We start from the raw sequence: 22,410 nt of genomic DNA, 5'->3' as shown, positions 1-22,410 counted from the left end.
TGGGACCTTCTGGTGCTGGTCCCTAGACTACAGATTGAGTTGACCTCTTGAAGGAATCCCATAGTGCAGAGGTGAGCTGGCACTTGAAGTGGTTTCTGGCTGGAAGCAAACCAGGGAGGACCTGAAGAACGGGCAAGGACACTGAGGGAAGCCTTGTCCAGCAGCAAATATAAATCACTCTCTGTGTTGTACTTCCCTTCTGTTATTCCTCAAATTCCAGTGAAGTCTTATTATGCATTCATAACTCTGTTAGGATTGTGGGGAAATAAGGGATGGGTTTGTGGCCAAAGAAATCCAGATGGAACCTAGAGGATGCGCCAAACCATCTGCACCAAAATGGCTCCAAGAAGGCTAGTGAATGGATCTGGAGACAAGCGAGAGCCAGAGTGAGAGGTGTGAGCAGCCCAGGACTCCCAGAATCCTGGGGGCAGGAAGTCTGTGAAGGTGGGACGGGGTCCTATAATTTGAATGGCAAAGGATAGCCACTCTTTTTGTTTTCTTTTTTGGAGTCATAGATAAGTAATGGCTGGTAGTATGGGTTGTACAGTTTCAAGTTTCTGATGATTTCTGATTAAAAATGTAATATATGCTAAGTAAAAGAGCCCAAATATATGCTAAGTAAAAGAGCCCAATCTGAAAAGGCTACATACTGTATGATTCCAAGTGGAATCTGGAAAAGGCAAAACTACGGAGACAGTAAAAAAGATCAGTTGTTGTCAGGAGTTTGGGAAGAGGGAAGGAAAGATGAACAGGTGGAATGGGATTTTTAGGGCAGTGGAATTATTTTGTATGACACTGTAATGGCAGCTGTATGCAATAGATGTTCATTGTATCAAAATTTGAAAATAATACTCAAAATGTCATTCTTAAGTCTAAACCCCCACTTTTAACATTTAATTTAACAGCCTTCCAAGTTTTTACTACACATGTATAATATGTATAGATTTTACACAATTAAGATCATACTTGCATTTTGTAGTCTGCATCCTCTACCTATATCTTGAATATTTTCCTAAGTAAGCACCATCCTTAGGCTTTATCTGCTTAGCCAGCTAGTCTTTACCTCACCTTTCCTCCCCCTGCGAACTGAAGGGTCTTTAACTGAAACTCTGACCCAGGTGGGTGTGACAGGAAGCAGTGAGATCTCAGGCCCTCTGTGCTTGAGTGGAGGGAGAGATGACCAGACCAGACCTGAGGAGACCAGGAGAAGTGAGTGCTGGTAAGAAGCAGCGCTGGATACACTTTGGGTTCTTAAGGGGCCTTTAGTACTGATAAATGCTTCCATACAGTCATCTGTATCCAAGTGTAAGGAGAGAGCATTTTAAGCAACACTAAGTTTAGTACAAGTAAAACTGATGTGCTTGCTGAGATAAAATTAAATTAAGAGATAAAAACTTCAGACTGCTGGACTTTTTAAAGGGCCAGGGCAGATTTATCGCCTTCTAGGCCAGGCTTAATTGCAAAACGAAAGAGAGGACTTGCCAACCTTCAGAGTATCTTCTCACCTGCCCTCTATTGCCCGAAATATCTTTAACGGCATCTATTACTCTTTACTCCATACCCGGGTGCCAAAGTCTTACCCAGACTCTCTCCCCAGGAGAGGAACACACGGGCAAACAGGAATTTTAGGCAATGTTGTGATGTCTGCTTTCAATAGGGGAAAAGAGCAGAAAGAATCAGCTGTGGGTTCTGATGAGCAGGCTTTCCCTTCACCTGTGCTCAGATCGGTACAAGTCGGGCACAGAGCTCCTCCTTGTCTGCCTGCTTCCTGTTCCCAGGCAGCCTGGCATCGGAGCAGGGACTTGGACTCCAGGAGCCCAGCCTTCCTCAATGAGTATTCTCTGAATTGAAATTAAAAGCTTTCATCAGTGAGCAGTCTCTGTACATCTTCTTGAAAGAAAAGTTAGGCTGGAGAAGCGCTCTTGACTTTGGCTACACGTTAGAATCACTTGGGGAGCTTTTAATAATCCTCAGATCCAGGTCTCCCTGCTAGACCATTGGCTCCCAGGTCATTCCAGTGTGAGGCCAAGGCTGAGAAGCACTGGCAGCATCATTTGGATAGATCTTTGTAGATGCTTCAGGGAAGACCTGCTGGCTAAGAGAGTACAGGTTGGAGAGGAACCCACAGATGCTGACTGCCCATCAGAAAGGTGTCTGCAGGCTGAGAACAGCCCCAGGTACATGGAGGAAAAGAACAAGCCACGGAAGGATGAATTGGTGGGATGCAGAGCTCCACCAGGGCCGAGGGGCACAAGGAATATAGCTGCATATGGCCAGATCAACAAAGACTAGCCCAGGAAAATTCATATTGTACAAAATACCTTTCCAATAATTTTTATTAAATACAGGAGATGATTTAAAAGATGGTATCATCTGCAAGAAGTATTTTTTTAAGTTTAGTGAAAAAAAAATCAGAAAACATCTTGCTTTCATTTTAGCTCCTCAGTGCACTCACAGAGGACCATGAAAAGGCAGGTTTTAGTACATTTTTTTTCACTCTGTTTTTCCAGAAAAGGTGGAATGTAAAGCAGTGTTGACCTGAGAAAATCCCTATTTAATCTGGATTTAGGAATGGATTAAAGAGGGTTTCGTATTCAAGCAACTCTTTGCAAACAAAAAGATCAGGCAGATCCTTCCTCTTCCCGCATGCCCACATTTTAACCTCGAGTCCAGTTCTGGAGTTTCATCCTTTCAGTATCTACAGGGCCGGTCCTTCTCCCACAGCCGAGATCCAAGCCTATGGCTTCCCCTTTACACCAGGAAAAAGCTGCCTCCGGCAGCGTACCCTTCCAATTCACACTAGGAAGGTTGTTGGGGCCTCTTCAACTGATGTTTCTAAAACCCCAGCTTTCACCAGGCCACTCCCTCCTCAAGGGCCTGCAGCAGCTCCCCAGTGTCTACTGAATCAAGCCTGGCTTTTTGTCTTGGCCGAGAGTTATTCAGTCTCACTCTGAACTCCCAGAACTACCCGGGTCACTGCTTGTCAATTATCTACACCTACTTGAGTGGCTGCTCTTAGAATATCGACCTATGCTCTCCTCACAACTGGCCTGGAGTCTCCAATTTTTATGTTTCTGAGGTCAATCTGGAGTAGCAATCACTCTAATAGTTTCTTTGGTGTATGTACAGAGGGTAAACATCCGGTCTCTTAACTACTTTGTGCTATGAATGGATTTTTAAAAGTGTAACGATCATCACTAGGTCTGCTGATTCTTTAGCTGACTTCCTCCTTTATCAGGAGTTTAAATGATCTCACGTTCTTGAGTCTACATTTCTTTTTCAGATGCTGCTTTTCATCTTTATAGTACATTTTATTTTGTTATTTTAATACATTATAGAAAATCTCAATCTGTGTAAGCAAAAGAAGAAAATAACCTTGTAATCTGGTGTTCTTGGATTGTCAAGCTTGAAAGTTCGGAGATTTCTTTGACCTTTTTTCTCTCTCTGACTCTTCATCTCCTGTCACCGGTTGCATCAATTCCTCTTTAGATGAATCTTACCCATCTCTACACCTCCTGTCCACTCCTTCAGATACAGCCATTGTGATCCATGGACAGTGGACTATGTCATCTCACCTCCCTACCTTCAGCCTCTCCCCTTCCCCAAATTCATTTTCTTAAATTGCTCCTTTTATCACTTCACTCTACTCATGAACAGTCCTTGATGCCTCCCTATTTCTTGCAGGAAAAAGTCCAAACTCATTAGCTTGGCATTCAAAGGCCTTCAAAACCTGAACCCAATCAACTTTAGACATAATTAACCTACTCTTAAGAACCCACAGTTGTTCCCATTCCATCCCACCAGCCCAAGACCCAGCTCAGGTCATTCCTTCCCCCTTCCAGGTCATTTCTTGGGTTCAGGAAGGGAGGCCACTTAGGGAAAGAGCACTGGATTGAGAGTCCAGAGAAGCAGGTTCTACTCTAATCTCTGCAGCTTCCTGGCTATGCAAATCTGACCGATGCTTGTCATCACTTAATTTTGCCTCTGTGGAAGGAGGAGATTGAATTGCATGACGTGTAGGTATTTTGTAGCTCTAAATTTCATTTCTATATATCTTGAATTCATAGCACCCAGGCATTACTACTTATCAGTCATTTAATCTCCAATGCTAATAGCAATTTTTGAACTATTATTTGGCTCATATGACATCTTTTGGATCTCATATCTTAAACTGGTTTTTGTCCTCAACTGAAAATAGTCTTGTTTGTTCAGTTTATGAAAGCAATACAAGCTAATTTAAAGAAACTCATGTGAATCAGATAGGTAACAAGTGAAAACTACTCACAATTCTTTGCTGGGAACAAGGAGGATCAGAGAGTTGTGAGGACCCTAAGAAGGGAGTGACTGGTTTGAGGTTTGAAGACAAAGTGACCTAGTTGCTGGATCCTGATGGGAAAATAGAAATTCACCAGACAAAAGAGTGAGGAACAGCAGCTAGGTAGCGGGAATAGCAAATGCAAAGGCTCAGAGGTGAAACTGGGATATTTGCAGTCTAGTGAGAAGCTATGAGTGTCAGGAATTGGGAGTATGGGGGAAGGGTGTGATCAAAGATGAGGCTGGGGAGGGAAGAGATAGGCAATCAGGGGCCTTGTTAGTCAGACCAAGGAGGTGGGGTTTACAGGCAGCGGGAAATCTTTCAAAATCTTTACTCAGAGGTGTGTCCTGATTAGGGTGGAAGAACGGAGGAAGGCCTGGGCATGGGGACACTGGTGGCTGGGAGACCAGTAGGAAGGCAGTTCTCTTGGGCTTGGGCCCAGGCCCACAGCAGTGGGATCCCCAAAACAGTGGGATAACATTAGGAGTTATTAAGGGCCTCAGCTGAACAGAGGGAAGAACTGATGGCCACAAGGCCAACAGCTCTCAAAGGGGACTTTGCTGGGAGGGCCGTGCTTACCATATGGGGGCCTGAGGCAAAATTACTCAGCCTCCCTGGCCCTGTTTTCATTTAAAATGCCAATATTTTGTTCATTGTGGCATTTTTTGCATTAATTTTGATATAAAGTATTACATGAAAATGATATTTGATTTACTGATTTGGGGGGCTCCCCTTTAAAGTTTATTATATGTTTTATACAAGATGTATACTTGTCTTATTTATTCCACAAATATTCAGTGAGTGCAGACTGAACAGGGCCTGTACGGATCCAGAACTACCCTGAACACAAGCCCTGCTTTCGGTAATGCAGGAGAGAGGTCCCTTCCACACACGGCGTTACAGTATCACATGGCAGAAACCCCTGACCTATGTCAGGCCAGGGGACAGAGAGAGACAGACACGAGGATTCTCTGATTCACACAAAATATCTTCCTTTCAGGTAATTTCTGTCTCAAAAGTGAAGTCTCTGGCTACCGACCATCATTTTGGACCAGAATGCCACTTTAGTGACCATTCTGTTCTTTGTACGCAGCAGACCTTGTCCTGTCGCCAGCGTCCCTCCTCTGCCCTTCCCACAGCCTCTTCTAGTCCCAGCCCAGCTTCCTTATGCCCTGTTTCCTCCAGACCAGCCTTCCTGTGGCATTACTGGTGTTATATTTAGATTTGCAAATTCAGCAGCCGAAGCCACTTCCTTCTGGAGAGCAAGTCCACCATGGAGCTGGCACTGAAGTTTTGGCAGCCCCTGCCATGGTGTGCTAACCCGAGAGGCCTCCCCAGGGTGAGGTAGCTCCCCCAGCCCCATTCACAGACATAGATACTGAGGCTCAGGAGGTCCCAGTGCTGGTCTCAGATGACACAGCTCTGAAATCCCAGCTCCTAGTTCTGCTTGTCATTGAGGTAGTTAACAGAGGTTTGGTGGTTAGAGAGACTTGAGGAACATCCTGGGTCAACCTCCTCTTGGAACAGAGGACACTAAATTCCAGGGAAGTTCTGATGTTTCCCTGAGATTAATTATTGAGGATATTCCAGTCTTCCCCTCACACCCTGCTCCTTCCCTTTCCGCACATGGCCCGAGTCTCCTGCTGGAGGGCCAGCTTTTCCATGGCAGAGATCACGCCTTCTGACTTCTTATGCCACAGCCAGAGCCACGGTTGTAGTCCAAGCCAGTGGTCAGGCTTGGATTATCAATGCCTGCAGCAGAGAACGCAGCACCCACTGAGCATGAGTTGTGTGCCGAGTGCTTCACATGCATTAGCTCATTTAACCCTGGCAGCCCTATGAGATAGGGGTCCTATTGATGATCCCCATTTTAAAAATTGTGGGGAAAAAAAAAACTCCATAACAAAATTTATGATTGTAACCATTTTTAAGTATAGAGTTCAGTGGTGTATTTGCACATTGTATATTCACATTGTTGTGATTATCCCTATTTTTGTAGTGAGAAAGTGCTCAGAGAAGTAATTCACCCCAGATCCCACACCTAATAAATGACAGAGCTGGGATTCAAAATTGGGCCTTCTGACTCCAGAACGTGTGCTCCCAGCCACCCCTGGATGGTGTGTGCTGATCCCTCACCACGGTGGATGACCAGCTTCACCAGGTGCCTCAGTTGGGCACCTTCCTCTCTGTCCCTGGAGAAGGCACCCAATCCCTCTACCAGCCAAGTGGTTTTGACTGGGGACACATGTGCCCCCATCACTGCCCTGCTGCTTGTCCCCAAAGTCAGACTTGTTGCTAGAGGGTTGTTGGGCTCTTAGGGGCCTGCTTCAGGCTTTACAGAGGGACAGAGCAAAAAGAGGAAGGGACAGATGGCAGGAGGAGGGGGAAAGAGAAAGGGCAGTGCATGCAAGTGACAGGAAGGGATGTGGTAGGGTCTCTCTGGGGTCCAGAATATGCTCAGAAGTAGAGTGGCTGAACTCAGCTGCAGGGAGACCTGGGCACTTAGCCCCAGGCACCCGTCTCATCACCCTCGTCAGAAAGGCCACCTAAGAGTCCCGGGGTGGGGGCATACATGAACCTCACACACGAGCATCTTGCGGCCTGTCCTACTAACCACTTATTAACCAGAGAAAGTAATTTGCAAGTTTCTTCAGACGCTCTACCATTTCTTTCTTTCTTTCCTACCGAGATCTGCAAATATTTTGTGGTAGCCTTTGGCATGCCTGAACCGCTGATCTGGGTTATAAGCAGACAGAAACTGGGCTGACTTGACATAACCAGGAGTAGGGATGATCTTACGAATACCCCTGAATCCTTTCCAAAAAAATCCTCGCACTTAGGCGCGGGGTGTACCACCTTGACGCCGATGAGATGGCAAGAAACTAGGCTGCACTAGCTGCACAGAGGTCTTAGAGGATCTGCCCCCTGATGTGACAGCAGACATTGCCGGGCTCTCCCAGTCCCTGATTTTAGGGGCCTGTAGGGATGCAGCATTTTCCTTCCTCTTCTGGTCCTTTCTCCCACCACCCACACAGCTGGGAGGGGCTGGGGTCAAGGGTAGCATCTTCCTAAAACTATGTGAAAGCAGGTTGTGAAACGCACAGAAGTTAAAGGGGTCTCTTGCCTCCACAGATGACACGGGCTCTTGGGTTTGGAAGAGCCCCCCGAAGTCATGTTATTAAATCCTGTCACTGTGCTCGGCTCTGATTTGCTCATTGTTCTAACTAGGTGCTGAATGACAGCTAGAGTTTTGCAATGTTTACAGTCTCTCCTCTGCCAGCATGAAAATTATTGTGTGAAACTGATGATTCTCAAATTTGTAAGACCAAATGACAAATAATTAATTCTAATCATTTTCAGAAAATTCTAAAAAAGGTAATCCGATGTACTTCTAGAAAAGGAATATTTTAAGAATTTAAGCATGTTCTTTTAAAAATTAAACTTAATAGGGAAAAATGAATTGACTGTGTCTACATGGCACAATATAATACTGTCACCCATTTGGGCATTCATTTCTATAGCTAAAAGCAAAGATATTTTCATGGAGTAAAGAGCAATTTTGAGGAATGGTATTTCCGATAATGCTGAAAAAAATTTGATTCAGTTAAGCTCATTTCATTGGGATCTGAGTTTAAAAAAAGACATTGGGGAATATCATGTGTGGGGATTGAAGTGGAGGAAAGCATTGTAATTTTTAAATGTTTACCATCCAGAAACTTTGATCAATAATACATTTTTTAAAAAGCTTGAGAACAATACCTAAGTGTTCAAACAAAAATATGATCAAGGGTCCCCAAAATACAGCATTTTATGGCAAGTAATTTCATTATCAATTTTACTTATTGTGGCTTTATGTGTACTTTATTACACATAAAGTAAAATTCATCATTCAACCATTTCAAAGTGTTCATCTCAGTGGCACTTAGTAAATTTATAACACTGTGCATCTACCACTGCTACCTAGTCACAGAACATTTATTTCATCACCCCAAAAGGAAGCCTCATACCCTTTAAGCAGTCATCAGCAATTTTAAAGTAGATTTTTTTTTCCAACTTACTTTTGAGGCTACATGAATAGATTTTGTTTTAATCATGTTGATAGTTGTTTTCAGCATTCATCAAGTAAATTAGGCTCAATCATCTGGGGTTGGTTGGGCCACTGTGATGCTTTTTGGATGTCGTGATGACATGAAATTAAAAGTCTTTCCACTGTAAAAAGAGAACTTTGACCCCGTACAGGCTGTAAGAATAATTTAAAAGGCAAAATAGTCACATCTATGTAGAGGGTGCGGGTTTCTAATGATTTGGTATTACAGTTGCCATTTTCCTTTTTGAAAGTTTATTTCTCGTGTTTGCGTTTGATTCTATATTAGTTATTTGCATCAAAAATAACTGTTTCCTTCCTGTCCAGGGTTTGGTCTTTAATGTGCTTTACGTGCTTAAAAGGTTATTCTTCATCCTGTAGCTTTTTATACTTTGGACCAAGTAAAGTTGTAAACAACCAATTCAGTGGGAGAGGACATTTTCTTCTACCTTTGAGCTCAACTCTCTAATACTCTTGTCCCAACACCCTTAGTCACAGCCTCCCTGAGGGAACGCCCTTGACTTAGGTGCGGTCTCTCTCCTCTGACCTTTCCCCTTATCATCACTTTCCTGAACAATGTTCTGTTCTTTCCGCTAACAACCATAGATTGAGCCACCACTGTGTGGGAGACAGAGGAGCAGAGCTCTCTGCCCCCACGTCAGATGCAAGATTCCGGCCTGGGTGTTAGTGACAGATAAGGGCTTATCGCCTTAACCTGTTACATTTAGTGATGTTTAACTTTGAACCAGGGCTCTGGGACACTGCCTTATCCCAGGAGGATGTTTCTCTAACAGTACAATTTGGGGCCACAGGAACGCCCAGGCCAGCAGGGATCTCTGGGAAGGGGACGTTCACTGAACTCTTACTGTCTATTTGATACCTTTACTCTCATAACGCCCCCCAGTATATCGTATATTATTATTCCCATTCTCCAGGTGAAAAGGCTGAGACTAAAAGGGATTAAGTGACCTTCTCAGGGACCATGAGTCAGTGAGTGCAGGACCAAGCATTCAAACCCCTGGGCTGCCTGATTCCAAAGTTCATATTCTCTCCAGTGCAGCAAAAACACCTTTCTGGGGGCACTTCTTAAATTACTACCACTTGGTCCTATATGCTTAGTCTATACATAAGACCAACTCTGCTCTTCTTAATTATAACATTCAGAGTACATGAACTATTGTGGGAGCATTCTTTGAAAAATACATAGTGTCAGTAGGGCACCAAACCTGCCTGAGTCAGTGGGAATTCAAGTTTGGACCTGGAAACATGTAATGGCCTGAAATAATGACAGAATGATCCTGTAGGGCCTCATTGGAGTTTCTGACTAGTAAATTAGCTGCTTTTTAGTTAAAAAAAAAAAAAAGTCTAGGAAAATATAGAACCCAGACTAAGCTAGAATATTTCATTGGCTAGTAAATGACACAGAAAAAAAAAAAAAAAGAAAGGAAACTGTGGACTCTCTTCCTCCGTCCTCACAGGCAGACATGGAGATACAGTTCTAGACCGGGCCCTGTGGGTGTGAGCTTGGATATGTAACTTCACCTACCTGGGCCTCTTACTTTGTCTTAAAAATAAAGGGGCTGGAGAGATGGCCTCTCCATCTTACTTGCCAAGTAAACCTCTCTGATCCGGGAGCTGGAGAGGGGAGGGGAGGAGGCTTCTCCACTGGTGTTTGTGTCCCTACACATGGCAGGGGGAGCGGGCTCTGCTGAGGTGGCCCATGGAACCTGTGGTCAACACTGGCTATGTAATTCCTGGAGCCCAGTGTAAAATGAAAAGGCAGGGCCTCTAGTTCAAAATTATTCAGTATCTCAAGACTGCTGCAGCAGAGCATTAAAATCAAGCTTGGGGCCCTGTGGGACTGCACCGCACACACCCAGGGAACTCAGTGGCCTCTGCTGCCTGGCCTGCTCCCTGCACTGTGGGAAGGGTTGAAATCTGGAGGAAATCCAGGGGCTCCCAGCTAGTCTGCTGGGAGGCAGGGACACCTCTGGGGTAGCAATCTCCTTTCTCAGGAAAGTGGCCGACAAGGAAGCTGAGCTCCTTAAGGAGATGCAGCATGGCCCTTTGTTGGCTTCTGTGCCTTGCTGTGGAGGTGAACATTGAAACGGCCTTGTGGGACTGAGGGACTAATGCCTGTTTGGGGGCCTAGACCATCATGCTGTGAAAGGGTATGAAAATGCCCGAGTGGAACATCAGTCTGCGGGTGTGGCTGTGATGGATGCCCTTTCAGAAGCATGGTGAGGCCGGACAGGTAGAAGAAGGCAGGTCACACCAGGAAGAGCAGTGACTGCAAGGAGGAGCTGTTGGGAACAGACAGTCCTCAGCTGTGGAGTGAGGTACAGGTATGGGAAGGAAGACAATCTTGCCCAATGACGGGTGTAGAACTGGGGATGGGAACACATGAGTCAGCAAGGAAGCTCAGCCCACAGCAGGAGGTGTGGTTCCAAGAGAGGGTTTCTACCAGCAGGCCAGGCCATCTGTGCTCCACATCAGAGCCTGGGCCAAAAGCCACTTCCCAGCGACGTGCTGAGGAGCCTTACGGTCGGTGGGACCTAGAAGACTGCAAGCTAGTGGCACACTTCGGGGTTCACGGCTCCCTTGATCTGGAGGTGGGTCTGGGTTGGGTGCTGGAATTTCACCCACTCTGCAGGTGGGGCTTATTTCAGGAACAACAGGTCTTAACCCCTAACTGTGCACTTGGTCCCTGGAGTCCTAGGAAGCCCAGCAAGCGTGTAAAATAGGAAAACCAAAGCTGTCTCCAAGAGCTTAGACATCCACACCTAAGAGAGCAAACAGAGAGACAGAGGGTCACCTTAAAGAGGTAGAATGGCACCAAGTCAGTGAGATTTAAGGGGACCTGGCAGATCCAAATCATAAAGCAAGAGACACAATGTGTCTGATGGGGAGGCAGTGACCACTCTCCAGGCCAGCCCCTGTGGCTCCTCTCCTACAGAATCGGATTGACTTTTTATCCCAACATTACGGGTCTCTACTCAAGGTTCACCCAGTCTACTCAGAGAGGTAGAAACAGAGACTATTCCAAGGTGAGCTGATGTCTGGAAATCTTTTCCTTCTCTCATTTCTCTGCCCAGGAGAAAACAACATATACTTCAGTGGTGCATGTGGTTCATGGAATCTAGTTTTGTCTGACACTAAAAATTCTTTTCTCAAAAACAACTCATGGAAATATAGGTGCAAGCACCTCTAGACTTTCCCCATGGCAACCTCTGACTGAAACCGCCCAGACAGAGGAAAATCAGTCCAGCGAGCAGAGGCCACATCAGTTGCAAAGATGTATATTAATATTCTAGACTTTAAATACATATTGTCACTATAAGAACATACAAATGAAGAACAGAATACGTTCCACTTGGTTTGAACCAGTGTCCCAACAGTAGCACTATTGACGTTTGGGGCCAGATAATACTGTGCTGTGAGGATAGGTCTACACAGGTCAGGACATTTAGCAGCACCCCTGGCATCTACCTACGAGGTGCCAGCAGCACCCCCTTCCCAATTGTGACAATAGAATGTCCCCTGGAAAGCAAAAATTTTCCCTGGGAGAGAACCATTGATCTAAATTAGGCAGTAATTATATTGAAGAGGGAAGGGGAAGGTAACTTCTATGGGATTTATTAAAAAGCCAGAGAAAGCCATCCAGTGTTTCAATTTTTCTATAACAAGCTATCATTTAATTTCTCTCTTTTTTTCTTATTCACCTTCTTTAATAAGCCTAGATTTCTTGATGTCATTGCATGAGGGCAAGAGTAAGATCCTCTTTGAAAATGCACCAAACTAGTACATTCTCCACAGAACAGATGAAGTTATTAATCATCCGATGGGGGAAAACCAAGAGACTGTAAATGTGTGCCTGAAGCATTTGGTCCCAGCCCAGTCTCCTTCCATCAGTGATGTAAGAGGCAGGGCTGGAATGTAATTGTGGTTCAGTTCTCGGAAACCTAATTAATTGTTTTGTAGCCTATTTGGAGACAGGTTGCATGAAGAGGAAGGAATTGTTCAGCCACAGCACACATTGTTCAGGTGATCATTGGATCCAGGAGAGAGGGTTCCTCAAATATGTGGACTCTGGTTTAGGGTTTTTCTGGCACAGCCATGCCTAGAGTGGGTAAGGAAGAGTGCCTTGAGCTTTCTTAGATGATGATCCTGAAATCCCCAAATACTAAGCGAATTTCTAATGTGGCTCCCTGTCACTCGCTCATGAGAAGAAAGAGACCTTGTCTGAGTATTCCATCCATTGGTATGACACAGGATGGCCCAGGTGAGCAGACTCTCAGGTGAGATAATGCAGGTAGGTAGTGTGACGGGAATAAGAAACCATGCTTCCTAGGATGTCCATTTTATCTCTACTGTTAGATGCCATGCCTTTTCTTCACCCTCACACATCAGCACTGGCCTCTGCTCTAAGCTTATAAGGAATGAAAGGAGAGATGCCCCAGACACACATGTCTTCAGGAGGTGCCCTATCCACCGTGCGTCCATGGGCAGCTTCCCGCTCTGCTTGTCACTCCAGTTAAAGCGGGTTGGATCTATTACCATGAATAGGAAGAGAGATAAATGGTCACTCATGATAAGTGGGTTGAAGTACTGATCGTGGCGTTTACTTTTTATTTACTTGTTATATTGACCATGTGACAAATATAATCTGGGCACTTTAGCCCATGTCTTCAAAACAAGCCTATGAGGAAGGCACCTCTAGTTTTATTTGACAGTTGAGGAATCTGAGGCTTAGAGAAGCTGAGTGACTTCCTCAGGACCCATAGCTAGTAACTGACCATAGGAATCCAGCCCTTTTGGGCTCCAATTTCATTGTCCTTCTACATACATCATAGTTACCTTCTAGATGATTCATCTGGATGCTGTCTAGATTCATCCTCTGACCCCAGTGTTCAGAGGTGGGCAGCTTTCAAAGCAATAAGAAAAGGGCTTGAAAATATTTTGAAAACTATTTCAAATAAGTTGACAATTCCATCAGGAAATATTTCCTGAAGGTCATGGGATAAAATGGTAGCCTTAGAGGATGTAACATATATCAAGCATGGTCTTCATGCCCTAACGGATCACACAGCATCAGAGCTGAGAGGAACCTGGGGAATTATCTGATCCAAGCTCCTCATTTTGTAGCTGGGGGACACAGGGGGTGATAAGGACCTCTCCAGGATGATGTGGTAGGAAAGGAAAGGGCACATACAGAAGCATCATGAAAGAAGGACTACAGGGTGTGGTAGGTGAGTGGAGGTACAAGAGTGAATCAGACCTAGGGTTGATGATGACCATTGACAGAAACAGGGAGGAACAGCGATAGAGCTAGTGGCAGAAAGGTGAAAAGAAGGTGAGTTTGTTTCTGAAGAATTGAACTGAAAAAGTCAAGTAACTAGAAACTCCAATTGAGGATTCCAGGACCTGAGACGAGACGTCATGTCCCAGGATCTGTTAAATAGGATGTCCAAATGAGACCCCTAACTGTGAGACCCAGACACCCATGACAGGGCTCTGTCATGCTTAAGAGTCTTGTTAGCCATGTAGATAAAGGCAAAGGGTATTTGTCATGTCTGCAGCCCATGCAAAAGCTAAATGCCACAGACATCAGAATCAACAGGTAAAATAGCCAAAATAGCTGGAAAGAAGAACTGAAACTGACATGAAATTTATCAAGGATCAATGTACAGTGCTATGTTTATGTTCAGAGAATCAACTGTACACCTATAGAATTAATAAGAAGAACAATAATGATATTAAATGACTACCATTACTCTAATAATATGTGCCAGGATCACTATGTGTCAGTTGCTTCACAAAATAATTTATCTAATCCTTACAACAGCCCGTGGAGGATCAGTGCAGTTATTAATCCTATCTTCCCATCCAAAGAAGCTGGGGCCAGGAAAATTAAGTAACCTTTCCTAAAGTGACACATATGTGGGTTTGACTGGAAAATATCATACTCTTTAACCAATAAGATAAGGATTAGGGAGATGAGACTTGACCACACCTGTGTCAAATAATTTCTCCATTTGTAAAAATAATTGAGTCTGTGTTTGGGGGCTACAAAGAAAAATATACAAGTATAGAAAGTGAATCAATTGGGAGGTTATTAGAAATAAAAAACCATACAATTTCCTTTATAAACTAGCTTCACTAACGTGAAAGGAATGTAGTCGATGTGATTTGGGATTGTAAATGCTGAAATGTTTACTTAGAAGTATAATCTTTTAATGAATAGGAATACTTACTATGGAAGAATGTAGAACTCAGGTGTGAGCTGCATTTCTGTTGGTATCATTACCTTATAAAATCCAGGAAAAATCATAGCTAAGATTCCACTAAAAGATTCCGAGATCTTTTAACAGGATCTGGATTCCCATTAACAGACAGACTGACTTCATGGAGTGCCTCATTGGGAGAAAATAGTGAGAATCTGTGCTCACAAATTTCTATGCTCACACATTTCTGTGCTCTCACACAACTTAGCCACTTCACCTTTCTCAGTTGTTCCATGGTAGAGACTCTCAGGCTGACTGCTCATCCCCAACTGTGTCTGTTTGGGAAAGTGCATCTGGGAACCTTCTCTATGTCCTTCATTTTGAAAATCTCTTGTTTCCTTCCAGTTCTGCCTGCCCTCCTTTCCTTGGTTGACTCTGCTTTTCCTCCCTCCTGGTCACTCCTTCTGTTTCAGTCCTGGGAATATACCCGCTAGAGCAGAGTCATCCCTTCTACCCACCCCTCCTTGGTGGACACATTATATTTTTCTGGCTAAGAATTTAAGCAAATTATCTTGTAAACTTTGATAAACCTAAGAATTTGAACACAGCTCCTCACTTATAACTGTTATGAATGTGTGTTAACCAATCAGGACAGAGGATACAAACCACAGGGATCAAGTATTTCATTTCCCTATTCCTTGCCATCCCATCTAATTACAGAAAAGATTTTAAATGGTGCTTCAAGTTCATTGTGTTTGCAATTTCATTTCTTTGAAAAGTTCCATGTTGACAGTGCACGTTTTCCAAAAACAGGCCAATTCTGTAAAAACAACTGAGTAACCAAGTGGGGAAAAAGTTACTTCTACTTGAGCAGGTGAATTTTAGTATATGATATGATTATCTGCAATACAATTTTGGTTTTCTACCCTGTTATCTATGGCTGTGTATTGCCTATCAACCACCCTGTGACAAAGCTGGACTTTGTGCCTGAGGGAAGGATCAAAATGTGATTTAGGCTCTATTGCCCTTCTTTGTTTAAATTCCCATCTGGATTTCCTGGAAGAGGTTCTAAGACTCAGTTATGGTTAAGCCCTGTGTTATGGAATATCTCTGAAAAGGATTTTGTAAACCCTCTTGCTCATTTGAAAGAAACCCTAAAACCCATGCCTTGTTAGTTTCTTTGGCGTGTCCTTCCTACCTCCTTCCCTTTCTCTTCTCACCGCTGTGCCCCAACGTCCAGGCTGCAACGCTAGAGGCTTGAGTTGCTTAACTGCTCCCCCTCGTATTGAGCACCCCCGCCTCCTGGGGTCCCTCCCCCTCCAATGCCTCCTGCCAGCCTCCCTTAAGCTTGTTGTCAGGACATCTGGAACAGTGCAAACCATTCTCCAGTGCTCCGTGGTTAACGCCCTCACTGTCCTTCATGATCTGGCCCCACCCTGAGCGTCTAACCTTATCTGGACCTTCTGGTCCCACACACCCACTCTACAGCCTCTGTTTGGGAAGAAAACTCTCCTTATTATCCTACAAATGGACTGTACTCAAGTCCAGCTCCCAAGCATCAGCTTCTATGTTTCCTCCCTCCCAGCACAGCACGCTTGCCCTTTAATTCTCCAACTTCTTTTATCTTACCCGCCTCTCAAAGCCTAGCTCTTTATTTTGTTTTATTGAGGTAACATTGATTTATATGTTTCACGTTTACAACATTATGTTTCCACTTCTGTATATACCACAGCATGCTCACCACCAAAAATTTAGTTTCCGTCCATCATTGTATAGTTGACCCTCTTTACCCATTTCACTCCCCTACTTCCCCTCTGGTAACCACTGCTCTGTTCTCAGTAGCTACGTGTTTGTCTTTATTTGGTTTGGTTTGTTCATTTATTTTGCTTGAAACATCTCCTCGGTCAGAATCCCTCCAGCTACTCTAATTCCCTTCTTCTACTCATTTAGTCACTTACTGCTTCCACTGTTTTCCCTGCCCCCGTCCCAGGACAGTGTAGCAACATGAGGCCAAGGGCAAGACTGAGGAAACTTCTCGTCTGCTGTCCGTGCAGATCACACGGCAGCACTTACCAGCACAGCCTTGAAAAGGCTGGCCGCCGCCATGCTGCCTCCCGATTCTAGGTCAGCAGTTCCTTTCAAACTGTCATTTTCCAAGCACCTACCAGGTGTATGACCCATGTTCTAACTGTGAAGGGCTGTTCCTCTGCCATTGCCAGGGTACTATCTTTTAAATCCTGTCTCAGAAGCTCTAATTCTCTAGCTCCTTATCATTTGTGATAACTTGCTGCACGTGTCACCTCACCCCATGAAAAATGGAAGTTCAAGCGGTAGCTGGAATATAAAATACTCATCGAACATTCAGTTTTCCAGTCTCCAAAAGCCACGATGCTCTTACAGTGAGACAAAAAGAGGATCTTCAAAATCAACATTTGGGAAGTCTTTTTTGCCATAGCTCAGAGGAGTTTCTTGATTCCTGCCGCTTGGGCCACTTCTGGTTTATTCTATCTCTAAGTGGTTTTTTAGAGATAATTGTTACACGGACATGAAGACACTGGAAAAACAGACCCAATCTCCGCAAAACACTTATGATATACACCCACAAATAAATGAGACAGTAAAACTACAATGAATACAAATTATTGCAGCAATCCTTAGCATTGAATAGTAATCCACAGTGAAATATTTAAGTACTCGGATTAAACAAAACATTACTTAGAAAAGCTTGTTATATTTACACTCTGTAAGTTGACCACTGGTAGCCTCTAAGCCCCTGGCTTTTCTTTTTTAATTGTTTCAGAGCTTTACATGTTAATCCACCACTGGCAAAATCCAGCTAGAATAAGCTCACTTGTTCCTACATATTTCTTTAAAATCTCAGTCCACTTCCCTGTAGCAGTTGACATCCCACTGCCTTAGAACTAGCAAAGTATTTCAGGATTTCAGTATTTCTGAGGCGCAGTAAGATCATTGGAAAAAAAAGAAGAAGAAGAAGAAGAAGAAGGAAGAGTATTGGTGAAAATCTTACCTCAACTTCTGACTGGCAGGGACAGTTATTTTATTAAGCTTGTCCATTCTTTTTGGTAATTACTTGAGCCACAAATCACTGTCCAGTGGTAACGTCAGCAGTCCCTGGCCCTCCTCGGGAGGAGCATGGTAAGCCTTTGATCTCAAGGGTCCCAATCACTTGAGCCTGATTTCTGAGAGTGCAGCCTGCTGGCAAACACCCCTGCACTAGGGAGAAGTAAAACTTGCTCGAGCACATAGTCAAGTTTCATGTTTCTGCATAATCATGTGATCTGGATAGCCAGCCAGCTACCCAGCTTGGCTGATTACTCCTCGTTGTGTAAACTTTAATAGTGAAACCTATTGGACATGCAAATTTCTTGCCAGCTGCTTTCTTTTATAACCAGATTTGTAACCAAGCCAGGACCAGCTTCTGGCTGGTCACTACTTCCTGTTGTCCTGAACACATATAGTCCTTGTTTTCAGCAGGTGTCATACTGTCCCCTTCCTGGACTCAGAGGAAAGCAGAAGGATCAATCCCATCTGATGGTCTCTTTGGGACTTTCTGCTCATTTGTGTAAAGTCATGGATAAGCTTTTCCACTTAAAGGACCATTATATGAAAATGGCATTTTGTACTCTTTCTCCTCGCTCCTCTCCCCGAAATGTTTTAAAATAAATATCAAGATGACAGTGATTCTGTGGTAATAGTTTACTTTGAGAGTTAGAATTCCCTTTTCCTGAAGATCTATGTAAAGTGGGAAGGACAGTTCTCTAGGCAAGGTCATAAGGAGTAGAGACAGATAGGAGATCTGGAAAGGGGAGAGGCTCTCTGTCATACCATGTGGCCTCCTTATTAGGTTGATGGAGTCAGGAGTTGTGCTGATAGCCAGATGCTTTCAAACAAAACCAACCTGTACCCAAAAGTCAGCTGAGGACAAATCTAACAATCTCCCAACAATGCAATTCTGACATCAAGTCACTTGGAAGTCCCCTGAAAAGCAGGCGCCACTCTGCTCATTGTCCCTTCCTGCTCTTGTCCACTGCTTACTTTCATCCCCTCACCAGACCCAGTGACGTGCCAGACATGGGAGCAGTAAGCGGTGTCCCAGGCAGCCAGGCTGGCGAGGAGCAGAGGGGAGGGAGCCACACCCGCAGGGACTGAACCCATCCAGAGAGGTCCACTTCCCTCGTGGAAGACTTGATGGTCCCTTTTACCTGTTCTGAAAACTTCTGACTTGTCTGTCATTTAGAGAGCAGAAGATAGTTTGGGGTCAGGGGGAAGAAAATGAGAGAGACAGTTCCTTTTACACCTGGACATGCTTCCCTGTAGCCAGCAGGAATGCGCTACTCACCTTTGTGAATTAGGCACATTTATCTGGGTGAGCAATTCTCTCCTGGGTCTGAAGAATACACAGAAAGGACAAAGTAGAGGGGTTCCCATTACCTTTCCTGTTACAGACTTGAGGTCTGGCTGGAGACAGAGGGGAAATGGGAGGAAGAGATGAGGAAAAGGAGGAGGGTGCAAAGGATGGGGGGGGAGGGGGAGGAGGAGGGAGATGAGAGGCGGCAGCAGCAATGGCAGAGGTGGGCGTGGTGGATGGATTCCTTTCCTTCTACGCCTCTGTACAAAAAGAGGCTCTGTTTTTCTCCAGGTAAATCTTGATTAATCACATTCAGGTACTGCCTCTGAATTTCTAGTTGAACCAGATGTTTAGGAGCAGAATCCTCAGGGCTATTGAAGGGTGAAGCCCTTCTGCTTGGCCAAACCACTGAGTTGGCCAGGTCGGCAGAGAGCAGATAATCTTTCATGAGAAAAATGTAAGCACTTGGCTTCTCCAATTGGTTATTTTCCCCAAACAAGCGGCTCAGTTTTCTTGCAATGTATTTCCAAGGAACTCTAGACCTCCACACATCCTTTCCCCCTAGTTCTTTACTGAAAGGAACTAACCAGTACACCAGGATGGTGAAGACACATAGAATGTCATCAGGATCAGGAAAATTCAGCTCCCCTGAACGAGGCAATCATCTGCTTGTTCCTTCTTAATTACCATCAAGTGCACCCCACTGGCCACTTGCCTTTCCTCCAAACCAACAAGTCTGTTCAGCACCTGGGCTGGCAACTTATTATTTCCCCTGAGAAAAAGACCTAGGGCAAGAGTTACACTTCTGCTTTTTCTTTTTACAGCCACTTGTCTTTCTCCTTTTTACTGTCTCTAGTCTGACATGATAAAAATGAGAGTCTGCTTTTCCAGACTGGACATTTTACCCCACGTGATGTGTAGCATGATACCCAGAATGTTCCAGGCTGCCGTGACTGCTCCATAGCTGTAACCAGCTTCCCAAGAAGGTCAGTGAGTGTGAGCATGGAAATTGAGGATGCCAAGTCTTAGCTGATGACTTGTGAAAGGAATGAGACCATGCAGCATGGTTTCCACAGCACATGGAGATCAATATACCATGATAAACACTCAGTCTCGAACTACACGGCACAGTGAACGTGAACATTAATTAATTACTAAATTAACAGATGAAAAATGGATAATCCCAGCCTTAAAGAAAATTTGGAACTCCTATACATTGCTGAGAAAAAGTAAAATAGGTCCAATCACTTTGGAAACATTTTGGTATTACCTAATACATTTGATGACATACATACCTATGACCCAGCATGAGGTCATGACGTAGCACTAAGACGTGACAGAACACTAGGAATATACCATGTACACCAAGGTCACGTGCAAGAATTGTCATTGAAGCACTGTTTCTAATAGAAAATAAAAACACTGGAAACAACCCAATTGCCCAGCGACAGAAAAATGAATCAATTAATTGTAGCATATTTGTGCAACAGAGCACTATTCAACAGTGAACATGAATGAAATACAATCTATCAGTATGGAAAAATAACAGAAATAATCTGAGCATTAAAGGTGAGTTAAAGAAGATCACATACCATGATTCCAGTTATATTAAGGTTAAAGACATGTAAATCTAGTTTATTATTTGGGACACATACACACATGGTCAAACCAAGGGAGGGAATGATAAATATAAAATTCAGGTGGATGGTTACCAGGGAGTGGGTTTGGAGTGAAGGGGCACACAGGGCTTCAAAGGCAATAGTAGTGTCCTATCTCTTAAGTTGAGTGGTGGATATGTTAGTACTTATTGTAGGTATTAAATATTTAATGAAAATAAATAAAATGAGATCTGGTTTCGAGCGATGGGGCAAAGGCAGGATAGCCTGTTTAAGTCTCAGTTAGTTCTGGGAAATGATGTGGCTTGAGAACAAGAAGACAGATTATACTGGAGCTTGGGGATGGGACCTGACCAGCCCTGGTTTCTCTTGGGCTCTTTTCCTTGCATGTGTTAATGACAACAAACAACACTGTGCTTACTGAAAGCTTTCCATGTTCCTGTACCAGGATAACATTCATTTTACATGTGAAGAAATTGATTCATAGAGAGGTTAAGTAACTGGCCTAAAGTTAACATCACTCATCAATGTTAGAATCAGGATTCAAACCCCCAAAGCTGACAGTCACAGGGCTTTGCCATCACAAGAGAGATCTGTGATTCAGCAGAGGGCCCTGCCCTGACATTCAGGCACCAACTTAAGCATGACCTTCAGTGAATCACTTAATCTCCCTGACCTCAACTTCTTACCTTTAGAGGACAAGAGAGGGGATTCAAGGAGGGCTCAGGCGCCTTCTGATTTGGCATCTGGACACTGGCCCATGTGTACAGAAATTGGATTCCACTAGCGAAAACATACAGCTTCCAGAAGAGATGCCTTTAATGGTCTCTGCTAGATTGCTTCCCAGGGTGGGGCAACATGGTTATGGCAGTTTACAGAACCTTGGAAATAGTCCAAGTCCTCACTGAAACTAGAAAGTCAGCCACGGTTCACCCTCTCTGCTCAGCTGCCCACCTGTTGATGGCTTTTCCCCTGCCAAGGCTGGTTTAGGCAAATTGCCAAAGGAAGTAGGCAAGGTGTGGCATTGATACTATGCAGTATGGTTCCATGGTTCTAATCATAACCCCCTCCAATGAAGGTCAGCCTCACAACAACGCTCTGAGGACGGTATTATTACCATTCATGATGTGGAGTCTGAGACTCAGAACGCTGACATCAGTTTCCTACGGCCATCCATTCTTCCTGATCCCTAAGCCAGGGCCCTTTAACCCCCAAACTATTCACTCTCTTTTCCTCTGTGCTGGCCCCTTTCTTCGGGTGGGGGTGGAGGGGGCTGTCCTGCAGGAACAGTGGCCCTGGCAGCTTTCTGACACATGCAGACCAAAGTAGCAGGAGCTTGCTGTTGGTCAGGCCCATGCCTGGTTAGCTGGCCAGTGCCAGTTAAGGTCCCAGATGGAGGAAGGTTTGGGAGGACATGGAGCCTGGGTAAGCCACTGGAGGGAAATAGCAGAAGAGGCCAAGGAAAGGCCAAGAGAGCAGGAAGTGAGGCAGATGCTGGTAGCAGTCTGTCTGTTCTCCTTTGTAGGGAGGGGCAGGAAGGGAGGAAGAAAGAAAGAGAACACATGTGTGACTTGAACAAATGGGCAAAGGCTCTTTTAAGCTCAAGGCTTCACTTTCTGTGAGACAAATCAGTTCCCTATTTCATCTGTTCGGTAAACTCAATACTTCTGTGTATCAAATTGGCCTGGAGTGTAGCATCTGCATTACGGGACTAGCTTAGAAGAAAACAGCTTTTACTTGTTGTATCAGTTCAAGTCCCTGGTCGGTAAGAACATGACAATAGTCTGTTGTCGGGACGGACA

At 44.4% G+C, this 22,410-nt stretch overlaps 1 protein-coding gene across 2 annotated transcripts in view; it reads right to left on the bottom strand.

Annotated features, from left to right (window-relative positions):
- BLNK (B cell linker) overlaps nucleotides 1-17,889 on the bottom strand; it is a 73,806-nt gene extending 55,917 nt beyond the window's left edge. Inside the window, exons 1-2 of one of the 2 annotated variants that reach the window (XM_032491207.1) lie at nucleotides 17,652-17,889; nucleotides 8,374-8,555 (exon numbers count right to left, since the gene is read on the bottom strand). Coding sequence is in view for 1 of the 2 variants with exons in the window: in XM_006174405.3 (XP_006174467.2) it covers nucleotides 17,652-17,698 (47 nt within the window). In the remaining variant the exon portion in view is untranslated. The remainder of the gene's footprint in view (nucleotides 1-8,373; nucleotides 8,556-17,651) is intronic. The other variant, XM_006174405.3, reaches the window with a different exon arrangement.
- Nucleotides 17,890-22,410: the final 4,521 nt, after the last annotated feature.

This window comes from Camelus ferus, chromosome 11, assembly GCF_009834535.1.
Source record: "Camelus ferus isolate YT-003-E chromosome 11, BCGSAC_Cfer_1.0, whole genome shotgun sequence".
Lineage (NCBI taxonomy): Eukaryota > Metazoa > Chordata > Mammalia > Artiodactyla > Camelidae > Camelus > Camelus ferus.
The sequence above is the reverse complement of the archived record's forward strand: the minus strand, read 5'-3'. Positions and strand labels throughout refer to the sequence as shown.